Consider the following 12,212-nt stretch of genomic DNA (forward strand, 5'->3'; position numbering starts at 1 on the left):
TAATGACATCCATAGATTAAAGACACAAGAAACTACATTTCCAAGATATCAAACTATTCCTTTGAATGTTTTCAGTTTTATACCAGTACAGCAAACACACTGTAGGTGAGGATATCGGTACGGTCTTATCTTTGGCAACAACAGCACAGTGTGATGTGCGGCTACAGTAACGTACTATGCAAATGTTTTCATGCTAAGTTAACATGCCACTATTGAGTTGCATGTCATATTTAAATAAAAATTTCCCTCTGTCACTTAAACAGAAAACAACATTTTGCACAAGCACACTATTCTTCTGTGCATGACAACCTTTCAGAGATTAAAACAGAGATCAGATAGGGCCTTAGTTTCCGTTCCCAACAACACATCACACCCACTGCTGCATTTTAAACAGCAAATGTAATGAATTTGAGCGGCTAAAGGGATGTTAGACAGAAAGAAAAACAATTTAAATGTTGTTGGTATTTTTGTGGGGCCGTTATAACAGTACAAATAAATGAAGGATAAAGGTTGAACGTATGAAAACATGTTATGATTGGGATTTAAATGGTTTAGGGTTAAAAACAAGGAGAACACAAACTGTGATTCCACACTGTGCCTCATTATATCATACACCAAACTACTATGATAGAGAATGTGCCGCTTAAACGGGCTGAGGAGCTTTTTTTCTTGATGATATCTCATTAGCATGTCAGCTAGACTCACAGCCGCTCTGCACCTCCTCCCAGCCTCCTCTTATTCACACTCCAGCAGCAGACACTGACATTTCTCTAATGCATCTATCAGACGGCTTCCCAATTAGTAGTGAGACACAGAGAGTGTGGAGGAAGTTTAGTTGTATGTGTGTAAGGTGCAATGTTCTCTTGCAAAAGAGCTGTTTGGGTTACATTTAATCCATGCAGGTTATATTATATCGGAAAGAACATTCATTTGAGAAACAGACCAGATTTATTTTCTTACAATTCAGGCCTTTCAGAATTTATAAGGCGGCATACAACTTGTTGCAGGCAGGATCAGGTTTAGGCTGATATAAGACTTACAGTGGACTAGTTTACAGTGCATGCAATTATCAGTATGTGTTATCAATATATTCATGAAGCAAAAATAATGCTTTTAGATGTTTCTCATCTCCTAAAATACCCGACTTCAGGATCCTTGTTAGCCTTTTAAGATATAAAAAGTGCATATATTAGATCTAAAACCAGTAACAGTAACGTTAGCATTCTTATACAAACCTTAAAATAACAAATAGTGTGAGACTTCTTTAAATGCATTTCATCCTTTATTTACAACTATAGATAGAGTCGGAGGATGAAACCCTCTTTATTGTCACATACATGCACACAGCAGAGCGCACACAGTGAAATTAGTCCTCTGCATTTAACCCATCCTAGTACTAGGAGCAGTGGGCAGCTATTGTGCAGGGCCCGGGAAGCAATGGGGAGGGGGGATTGGAGGTGTCCGGTGCCTTGCTCAAGGGCAGCACAGCAGGGCATAGGAGGTGAACTGGGACCTCTCCAAGTAGCAGTCCACTTTCCATATTTTTTCAAGTCTGTTCGGGGACTTGAACCGGCAACCCTACGATTCCCAGTCCAAGCCCCTACTTACTGAGCCACTGCTGGATATCTGAAAATATTATGTTTCAAATTAATTTTCAAAGGGCTACTTCAACTTCTAGAAGCTTATACTTGGAATGTTGAAACGACGGAGAGGTGGTCTAGAATTAAGACAGACATCAGTTTGAAACCTCCTTTGATAGTGTTAAAAGATCAACCTCTTGTAAATAAATTGCAGTTTGGGAATGAATATAGGCTACTTTTGTGTATCTTTGGCTGTAATGTGCTTTAATTGGTCGTCCGGGGCTAGCAAATGGCAAGCATGGCATTGAGAAAAGACTCCACTAAAGAGATGGTGTGTCTGCAGTTATTGGCATTGGCTATAAAAACAAACATTTGGGAACCTATGTGGCTTATAGTTTCTGTGTTTAATACAGTATGGCAGTCCTTTTCAGTGTGCTCTGATGTCAGCATTGACAGTACAGTTCTCCCTGATACCCAGGAAAAACACAGACTGAATAGTGCATTATATTTCTACCGCTGTCTATGCAGAGTGGAGGAAGACTGTAGATAAGATGGTATCTGTGAGATGAACAGCAGAGCACATTTAGTTTCCTGTGCCACTGCTGTAGACTGGCCACAGTGTTTGTGTGTGAGTGTGAGTGTGTTTATGGTCCAACCCCTAGAAGCCTTTAGTTTCCTGTCGATTTTCTTCACCTCACTCAGTATCCACTGCACTTGCATCTGACCTATTCAAGAAAAATATGGGGCAGTTACCAAGGAGAGAAACCAATCGCTCATTCTAAAAATATAATCTCAGAGCCCAGCTAGTGAGGAGTGAACAGTCCTCCTCACTCGGAGCCGTGGCTCAGAAGATGCTGTTTATAACAAACAATGTCTGTATGATCATTATCCAAGCACTGAGTGGCCATTCATGCCCAACCTCAAGCTGTGTTGTGCCAAGCGCAGTAGTCCGGTTAAAGTAGTTAAACTTTGATGGCCCTTTTTACAGGATCACTCAATTAAATTAGTTCAAAGTGTGTTTTTTTTTTTTAGAGCAGCCATGTGATTTGGGCCACATATCCCAAGATGGAAGGGAGGCCTAAAAAAGCTATGGTATTTCTGGGGAAGAATGACCCTCCTAAAAAAACAATGATTTAGTTCAGATGCTGTCCTCAAAGACTGACCGATTCTTGTCCCAGGAAGCGGGTCAACAAGACCTTTTGGTTATTTTTTTCCAGGGTGCTGCCTGAAAGAGAACAGTCTTTACGCTCAGTAACATAGAAATGAGTTTTTTTGGAGCAGCAGCCATGGGTATAATTCATTAGACAGAGCCACTGTAATGAGCCAGCATGGACAAAGCACTCCATTTCCAGTGTGCCCTCTTTCCCCTGGGAGTTTTCATAAAAATAATGACAGCGCTGTTTGTTGCCAGGTTTCAAGCTGAATCATGAGCAAACAGCCCCCGTTCTTTTTCGTTTCTCACCTCTCTCACTTTTTGTCTCTGGAAAAAAGGAACATCCATTCTGTGTGCAGACTGTAATTTGCATGAGACAAGTGTGATTTATTTTATTTAATTATTTTACGAGCCTAACCTTTGATAGGATCAATTGAGGTGTTGTATCTGCTTCTGTCTGCTTTTCAAGTTTCATGATAACTTTTGATTTCTGTAGCATTTATATTTGTCAACAACAGTGCAAAAGATTTGCTTTAAGCCCACTCAATTTGCCTTGTAAACAACTTAAAATGAAGCAACTGTTTATAAGAATGGAAAGGCCAACAGAGATATCAAGAGGGCTTCTTGTTTGTGACCACAGTAAATTAATCTTAAAGACATGAATTGCTAATGCAATGTAATAACTGTGAAGCATCTTGTAAACATTCAAACAAATCCCAATGGTCCCCCTACTGTATGTGAATTGCTTAGGCATAAACAGATAATGTTTTCTGTGCTGATTTGTGCACCGTCCATTAGTCTTTGCTGCACCGGCAAGAATTTCCCCTATTTGTCTCCAGCTGATGAGCACTCAGCAGTCATTTAACGGTTGAGTGGATATATCAAGCACATTGGGTTGTCATTTTTTCATGTACACTGCATTGCATTTTTATGATAGTAAACACATGTTGCTACATAATGGACTTTGGGTTTGAACCTTAATGGAGCCAGTGCAATTCAATTATTTCTCCTCTATTAGGGTTCAGTTTGTTGATACAGGAATTCACATTCAAGAAAAAATCATTGTAAAAGCAAAGTGATGTCATTTACGTACATCTTATTGAGTTATGAATTAAAAATAAATAATGCTTCAATACTGTAATGAATGTAATATGAAACAGGTGCAAATAATTCAATTTAAAATGTTAGTGTTTTTATAAGCTATCATTTTCTTTCACAAATAAGACTTTCTTTTTTTTCTGGCATATTTTTAAACAAACAAATAATTATCCTGATTATTTTAAACATAAAAAACGTTATTATTATACTACTATTATTTTATTTTTCATTTTTATTATCATTATTATAACACGTGAGAGTAGTACTCTTACTCGATTGGCTAGAATATTTAGATACGGGATTCTGATTGGCTAACGTTTGAGAGTTCAGAGTTGAGTTTGTTATGTAGCTAGCTAACTGGTAAGGGGTGTGTTAGCTTCTGGTTATTTGAACAGTTATTGTTAATTAAGCTTTAAGTGACACTCGATAATACACCTAACGTGTACAAAAGTGTCGTCGCTAGTTTGTTTGACTTTTTTTATGCAAGTGTTTAGATATAATTTGCACGCTGCAGAGGGGGAATGATAATACTAGCTGATTAGCCACCTTGTTGGCCAGCTAACAGTTAGCTTAGTTTGTGTTCTTCCAAATTATTTATTGTACCATAAACTGACTTTGCAGGCACAGCAAGGTGAAGGACGATTAACACGGGTTCTGTCACAGATATGGCATCAACCAGACTACTATGTTTGTTCAACAAGAATGTAGCAGACTCGACCAAAACATTAGCCAGAGCAAGCTGGAGTTTGAGCTGCAGGAGAAATGTCAGCAGTTCACCTTCAAGACTGCAGAGCTGCATGTCGGGCTGGATCATTGATCAGTATGGTACTAATGGGGTTTTGACGTACACAGAAGACATCCCCGTCCCCACTGTCAGTTCTCCCAGTGATGTGATGATTAAAGTCTATGCGGCTAGCCTCAACCCTCTTGATATATCTATGAGAGGTAAGTACTAATAGCATTTAAAGGCTTTGTAAACATCATTGATTTACTCACTTACCTGCTCGCTTTCTGCACTTTCAGGTGGTTATGGAGCTACATTGCTTAAATTAAAAAGGCAACCAATGTCGGTGATCAGCAGCGACAATGGTAGTGAGTTTCCTCTGATTCTTGGTCGTGATGTGTCAGGTGTAGTGGTGGACTGTGGATCCGAGGTTACCCATGTTGCTCCAGGAGATGAGGTAGGAGCTGCACTGCTCACCGGGCATTTATAGGCTGTAACGGTATGAGAGAAGTGGGTTCCGCTTAACTGGGTCGTATATCTAGAAAATCCATTGAGAAACTTTCTTTATTGTTAAGAAACCTGGCAGCAATAGTATTCTTTGCAGTAAATCATTAAAAAAAAGGTTCTTTACCGTATATTTTCAGAAGTTATAAACAATAATCCTGATCATTGATTCACAACACTTGTCTGAGCAAGGTTATTAGCAGGATAGGAAAATAAAGTCTTAACAGAGTTCTATCCACACAATGTTTCTTCTAATCTTTATTTTTTTGTTTTTAATTAAGTGCATAAGTGCTTATTTTGACATGATCTTGACTTAAAAAACAATAAATATAAAACAGATGGACCCTTTCAGGTAACCCATGGGCGTAAGTAAACATTGCTACATTATAAGGGGTCAGAAGCCATAAAGGTTGGAAACTACTGATCCAACAATCCCAAAGATAACAAGTTCTATACAAATTCAAATTGTCTTGAGGATGATCAATATATCTCTCTTTCCTAATCCCCAATAATCCATAGTCCAGTTATCCACACACATTTTCTTGGAAGTACTATTACACTTCTTCTGCTTGGTCATCACATCCCATGTGTCTGCTTTGCTGCCTCCAACATATCCACATTACTGTCTTTCTGTTGAGACAAATGTAATTATGCATATTCAACTTAAAGTGCATGTGATTAAATAATAGAACAATAAATCAGTAAACTTTTCCAAAATCAGTTTATTAATATCTTTGGAAAACGAATGAGGAGAACAGGAACTGCTTACTAAGATCTTAATGGCCGATTAATCAGACCCAGAGACAAGGCGTAGGCTGTTAAATTGAGTCGTGTTCAGCATGTTAAATGTCATATTTGTGTTCCAGGTGTGGGCTGCAGTTCCCCCATGGAAACAAGGCAGTCTGGCAGAGTTTGTGACTCTGACAGAGTATGAGGTGAGCCACAGAGCCAGTAAAGTTATACATTATTGATTTCTCCTCATCAATTGACGGATGAAATTAAATTTCCCTGTCAGTATGATTTCCTTTTATTGAAAGAGTCAAAATTAAGGCTCCTGGAATGAACTGTAAAAAGTGAAAAAAAAGAAGTACACTTTGTAATGCAATATTGCAGTGTAAGAATTCATTAGGATTAAATTGGTTTGGTGGCAGAAGACTGTATGGCACCAATTACAGAAAGACTAGACTTTCCCTTTTTTCTGGCTGTTCTCGTTTTAATGAATTAATTCAGCTTCTACTGCTGCTTTATTCTTCCCTCAGAGGAGCTCTGATAATAAGACTCAACTTTTGAATTGATATTAAAAAGATGAAACATGTTGATATATTTTTAACTTTTGACGTGGGCTGTTTTCGCAGGTTTCCCATAAGCCAAAATCATTGACTCATGCAGAGGCAGCATCCATCCCTTATGTGGCCAACACAGCTCTGTCTGCGCTTGTCAATGCAGGCGGTCTTTGCAGAGACAGCTCCTCAAATAAAAGGCAAGCACCAGCCTGATGCTGGATAACATTCTATATAACCCCTCTACCCCTTCAACATTCATACACAGAACATTAGAAGTTTGTGAATCACAGTATCAGGGAGTATATATTAGAAGAATACTTATACTCTACATGTGCTCTTGTCTGTTAAATCAGTCCAGTCATGCAAACCCATACTGTGATAAGACACCTTTTTCATCTCATTCATTTCAGTGGTGAAACAGATCTTCTATTTCATTCTAATTGGCATCAAAAGGGTTTCAAAGATCCTGTCGTTACCCCAAAAGACTGTTTAAATCCAACCCTCTGTGTTATCTAATGGAACTTTCACCCCACTTGAATGTAATTGCTTTCAATCTTGCAGATTCCCTTGTAACTCCTGAAGCTTCCTCTTCTAGTAGTGGCTTAAATGAGATGCGCAGTAATTGAATGACCCTGTGAGTTGACTTTTTCCTCCTAGAGTTTTGATTACTGGAGGATCCGGGGGTGTCGGAACATTCTCTATTCAGGTAAAACAAAGTGTATTTTCCTGGCTGTACCGAGGTGTATTTTTATTTAAAAATCTGCTTGAGTGTAAAGCCTCTTGCTGTTTCTGTGTGTTTATTTCTGTTTTTCCTTCTCTGTTTGCTCCCAGTTATTGAAGGCATGGGGCGCCCACGTAACTGTAACCTGCTCTCAGAATGCAGAGGGCCTTGTTAGAGGGTTGGGGGCCGACGAGGTGGTGGACTACACAGCAGCAGATGCGCCTGAGCAGCTAGAAATGATGGAGAAGTATGTGTCATGCCATTAAAGGGTATTTTAGAAGACATAGTCTATCATATCACGTACATTATGTGTGAAGTGGTGACATTGAATAGATTTTATTCAAAAAACCAATCAAAGCTGGATGCTGGATCTCTCCTTAAGAGAGAATTACTTCTTTAAACCCTCTCAGTTTTCACTTTTACCAAGGTTTTCTTATTTGGATTTGTTCTTTTAAGAGCAGAATCTACATATATTTTAAACACACAAAGGCTCATTTGAGTTCACACATGTTCTGTAAAATAATACACTTGCACAATGTAGGAATTTAATTGCAATAATATTTTATTTATATATTTATAAGAAAGCATTATGGTCTTAAAAAAATCACTTCTACTTTTACAAGTAATGCTATCCCATGCTTCTTTTTATGGTATTTTATATAAGATAAGATGTACCTTTATTAATCCCCGTGGGGAAATTCAGAGGTTTAAGCAGCGACGGAATGAGAATGAAAAGCATATATTTATAAACAGGTTTTTGAACAGGTTGCACCACCCTTCATTGACTTTGGTTTTGGTTGGATGTTTACATATAAATGAGGACAGCACACATTTGAATGAACAATTCCTCATAAAAAGAACACAGAGTAGTCTTTAGTTAAAGCACACGTCATGAATCTGACCTTTCTCATAAACAAACTGAGGAAAAACTTTGGAAGATATTCGTGACTGAGCACCAATGTCCCCCACTGTCTCCAGACCCAGACTCTAATAAAGTATCGTCTGCCAGTGCCGGTCCGATACAGGTGCAAATGAAAATGAATAATCCAGGACTGTGATAATTATGTGTGCTTTCCTATATAAACGCCCCCATATGTGGTAAACATCTTCCTGTCAGAATAGCACAACCGCTCACTTTGACTCACTTTCCTGTTACCGTGGAAACAAGGATTCAAGGCTTGAGTGGGTGCTGGCTTACCCCTTCCCTGCCCCTGAACCAAAATTAGTAAACCTAAAACTTGGAGACAAAACGTTTGTGTTTTCCAAACATTCCATTTTTATTAGGGCACAAGCAAAAGACACCTGACCCGATGTGATAAACCATGCAATGCTCTGCTACGAAGTGTGTGTGTGTGTGTGTGTGTGTGTGTGTGTGTGTGTGTGTGTGTGTGTGTGTGTGTGTGTGTGTGTGTGTGTGTGTGTGTGTGTGTGTGTGTGTGTGTGTGTGTGTGTGTGTGTGTGTGTGTGTGTGTGTGTGTGTGTGTGTGTGTGTGTGTGTGTGTGTGTGTGTGTGTGTGTGTGTGTGTGTGTGTGTGTGTGAGAGAAGTATTTTAAGCCTTTTCACACCCTCTAAGTTAACTGTCTGTGCTTTCACCCTCAGGTTTGACGTGGTTCTGGACAACGTGGGTGGGGAAACTGAGCAGTTGGTGTTGGGTCTGCTGAAGCCCTGGTCGGGGGCAAAGTACGTCACACTGGTAACACCTTTACTCCTCAACATCGATTCTATGGGCCTGCTGGACGGGGTGTGTCACGCTGGATCCTCCCTGCACAGCAAGGCCATACAGGTAAGAGGAGCAGACTTTAATTTCAGGACAGACCCAATGTGAAAGATTATACTGCTACCCTGACTGTACTGTTGTATATTCAGAACATGAATCACTTTACATGGGTGTGTAGGTGTTCCGAAACTGAAACAGAATACTTAATCCTCAGCGGCATGGACAGACAACATTGTGTTCCCTCCAGCAGAAGTGTTATTTAAGAATATATTTATGTAAAACGGATTCATTGGTGATAAAAAGCGAGGATTCATGTTATTTCTTGAATTAGCTTCATAGCATATTCTTTCTTTGCAAAAACATCTGTAGAAATTCATCCTGCTTCGTGTGTGCAGGTGTGGAGGGAGTTTGAGCATTAGCAGTTTGAGTCCCTGTATGGGTGTGAGCCTCATGCAGGTCCTGTCACTCCAGCTGCTCTGTGAGCGGTGTGTATGTGTAATGAGGGAGGTGGGCGAATAGACGAGGACAGGGTGGAACTGCTCAAGGGACTAAGTCAAGCTGTCCCGAGCATTGGTGGCAACACGGCTGACAGTGTGTGTGTGTGTGTGGGCGTTAGACTTGATGCGATGTGTGTGCGTTCATGTCTGCTGCTGAACCAGCAGTATTTGGTGTTTGTGCAGATTGTAGCCGGCTATCTCCCCCCAGCAAATACCAGTGTTTGTGTGTTTCTTGCCAAGCCTCGGGCCCCTTTGTCCACGCTCGCAGCCAGCTGGTCAGTTTGGCCTGCGGCGATCACACCCTCACCGCCTGAAAACACGTCCTTTTTTTTTCATCCGGAGACCAAAGCACAACTGAGCCCTCTAGTGTTCAACCCCCTGTCATCACCAACCATCAGGAAGTGGTGTTCTTTTTCAAGCAAGCGCAGATAGATTGACCAGAGGCTACAGAGGTGTGGCAAAGCCAGGATGCATAACAATGTGGAAAATATCAAGTGTTGTATTTCAACATCTGATGTCTTTTAGATGCTCCCTGGTGCACCTTTATTTATTCTGTGTTTTTGCCATAAGAGGCTGTTTTCAGTGGATTGGTTACATGATATAAAAAAATATTCGAGATAATTGTGGAGGAATCATTGTTTGTAACATCTCAACTAGAAAATCTTGTCTTTAGTGTACATTATATGCTTTTCTGTAAGTCAAAACATCCTGATACGACTTTCTACAAATGTCTAACATATACTAGTTACCTCTTATGTGGAAACTCTTCACCTTTATTATGATAACAGGGAGATCAAAGTAGGACTCCTAGTGACATTTCTATGTAGATATTTTAGTATTTTCTTAGCCAGGTAACCTCAAGTTTCCTTTCTGAACAGTGAGATTCACACCTGCCTGACCTCTAATCACTGCCTCTTCTCTGCTTGTGTCTTAGAACCTCATTTCAGGTGGAGTCTTCTATCGGTGGGGATTTTATGCGCCGGATGGGCCTGCTCTGGACGATGTAAGCAGGCTGATGGATGCTGGGAAGGTACTGTACCACCTCATTACTGATGCCATACAGGCAAACGCACTTGTTACTCAGAAGCTTTTACACTGACTGATGGAAATCTGCTCATTTGCTCACAGCCTGAGAGAGAAATCCACACAGGGGTCAGTATCATACAGAAAATGAAATATGAACATACCAGGGATTCCATACATGCTTGTATTCAAGGCTTCCCTTGGCTTTGTTAAGGAGGGAGCATTGCATTCCCTCTGTGCGCTGTTGGCTTCTGGGCGATTGAGTCAGGCGCCAGGAGACGCTGAATGGATTTTTGAACAGTGCTGAGCAGCCATTCGCAAAAGCGTGTGGGACCTCTGTCCTTTTGTCCCTGGGGCTTACGGCGAGCGGCACACTCAGACCTGTGGCGGGAAGCACACACAGACACACAGCCCCCCCCCCTGCACAAAACACACACACACTCTCTGCGTGTCCTATTCTCAGGCAGAAGTGTGGATGGTGTCCAGCGTGACGGCACTGCACTCCACATTCATTGTTAGCAACAAGAGATGCTGACCAGAATAACAAGCCTGGCAGCTCGTGTTGTGGGACTAGCACAGGATTGTCCAGCCTCATCACATTCTGAACCCCTCCCTCACTCTTTCACATTTGCAGCTATAACAGAGCAGAGATGATGTAGCTTCGGGAGCTTGTGGATATTGGATCGTCTAAATCAATTAACTATGATTACTATTATTTCCCAGTGGTGTGCGTTGGGGGAAAAAATATTTTGGATTTGAGTCCAGGAGTAATGGAGATAGCTTCTCATTTTGCATGGTTTAAAGCACTTAATGCTAGGAGTTTATCACCATCAGTGCAACATTAGATAGAAAAAGTTGCCACAGAGAAATCTATGTATTGACTTAAACGTCAACATCAATCCTGCTCTCTATTAAAGCACTCAACATTCATTCCTTCAACCCATTAAAACAAAGTCAGATTCCTATTTGTAACACGTCTGAGATGCCGAAGGTTTCAATCTGTTGTTTCCTGACTTATTCCCTAAAATATTTTGGGCTCATAATTACGATATTTCTCTGCTGGTTCCTTGCAGATCCTGCCAGTTGTGGAGGCCCAGTTTCCATTTACCCAGGTGCCCCAGGCTTTCCTGAAGTTGGAGCAGGGCCACGCCAGAGGGAAGACGGTTGTCAGAGTGACCGAAGAGGACGACAGAGAGGAGCTGGTGCAGAACAGTTGCACAGAGTTTGAGCAAGAAAGGCGAAAATTGGCCGAGCAACACTAGAATTACCAAGCAAGAGTGCTGTGATTTTTCACCTTTACTCGCCTACTCTTGACAGCTGCAGACTGTATTATTCAAAGGGAGCAGAGGGGCTACTGTGGTGCAGCAGAGAGCAGAATATGCGTGACCTGAGATTGTTATTAGGGTGTTTCAAAGGCTGCTGCTCTTGTTAAGGCTTACACCTACCTGTATTGTCTTGAAATTTCACAAGATGTGCTGCGTTCCTGTTAAGGTGAAGGTTGTTAAAACCAGCTGTGGAATGATTTAGCATTCCTGCAGCATGCACAGCCGGGGCTTTGATCACTGCAATCTATCCAACAAGGAGTCACATGAAATGTCCATCAACAGACGTGTTTATCCTCCCGTACGAAGTGAGGCAGATGCAGCAAGATAAGATATTAGATTTTCTGTGCATATTTCCATGTGACGTTGTTTAACAACTATCATGTCATAACCATGGGAATCTTCCCCAACCTCATGTGGTATCTTACATGATGTGAATGCAGCGCTTACAGCCATTCGACATTTGGGTATAAACAGTTACTGGAACCTGAAGCACTTTGCTCGATGTATCAAAGAAATGTATCGCCAAAAATACTTTATTCTGTTGGTTTTTGTGCCGTGTAATTTTGATTAAACAAAGAAAAAAAGA

At 40.8% G+C, this 12,212-nt stretch overlaps 2 protein-coding genes across 3 annotated transcripts in view; one reads left to right on the top strand and one right to left on the bottom strand.

Moving 5' to 3' along the window:
• Positions 1 to 4,932, bottom strand: part of LOC134876739 (sine oculis-binding protein homolog B-like) — a 30,144-nt gene extending 25,212 nt beyond the window's left edge. Inside the window, exon 1 of the mRNA XM_063901842.1 lies at positions 4,832 to 4,932. The gene's annotated coding sequence lies outside the window, so the exon portion shown is untranslated. The remainder of the gene's footprint in view (positions 1 to 4,831) is intronic.
• LOC134876740 (reticulon-4-interacting protein 1 homolog, mitochondrial-like) lies at positions 4,138 to 12,212 on the top strand. 2 transcript variants are annotated; one of them, XM_063901844.1, is made up of 10 exons: positions 4,138 to 4,191; positions 4,453 to 4,776; positions 4,855 to 5,012; positions 5,926 to 5,994; positions 6,415 to 6,539; positions 7,000 to 7,048; positions 7,174 to 7,310; positions 8,664 to 8,847; positions 10,213 to 10,308; positions 11,375 to 12,212. In XM_063901844.1, the coding sequence occupies exons 2-10, from the start codon at positions 4,497 to 4,499 to the stop codon at positions 11,561 to 11,563; spliced, it is 1,287 nt and encodes a 428-aa protein (XP_063757914.1). In that variant the 5' UTR covers positions 4,138 to 4,191; positions 4,453 to 4,496; the 3' UTR covers positions 11,564 to 12,212. The 2 variants fall into 2 exon arrangements, with proteins under 2 accessions (XP_063757914.1, XP_063757913.1); XM_063901843.1 differs by having other exon boundaries at positions 4,154 to 4,776.

The sequence above is a fragment of the Eleginops maclovinus genome, chromosome 15 (genome assembly GCF_036324505.1).
Source record: "Eleginops maclovinus isolate JMC-PN-2008 ecotype Puerto Natales chromosome 15, JC_Emac_rtc_rv5, whole genome shotgun sequence".
Taxonomy (NCBI): Eukaryota; Metazoa; Chordata; class Actinopteri; order Perciformes; family Eleginopidae; genus Eleginops; species Eleginops maclovinus.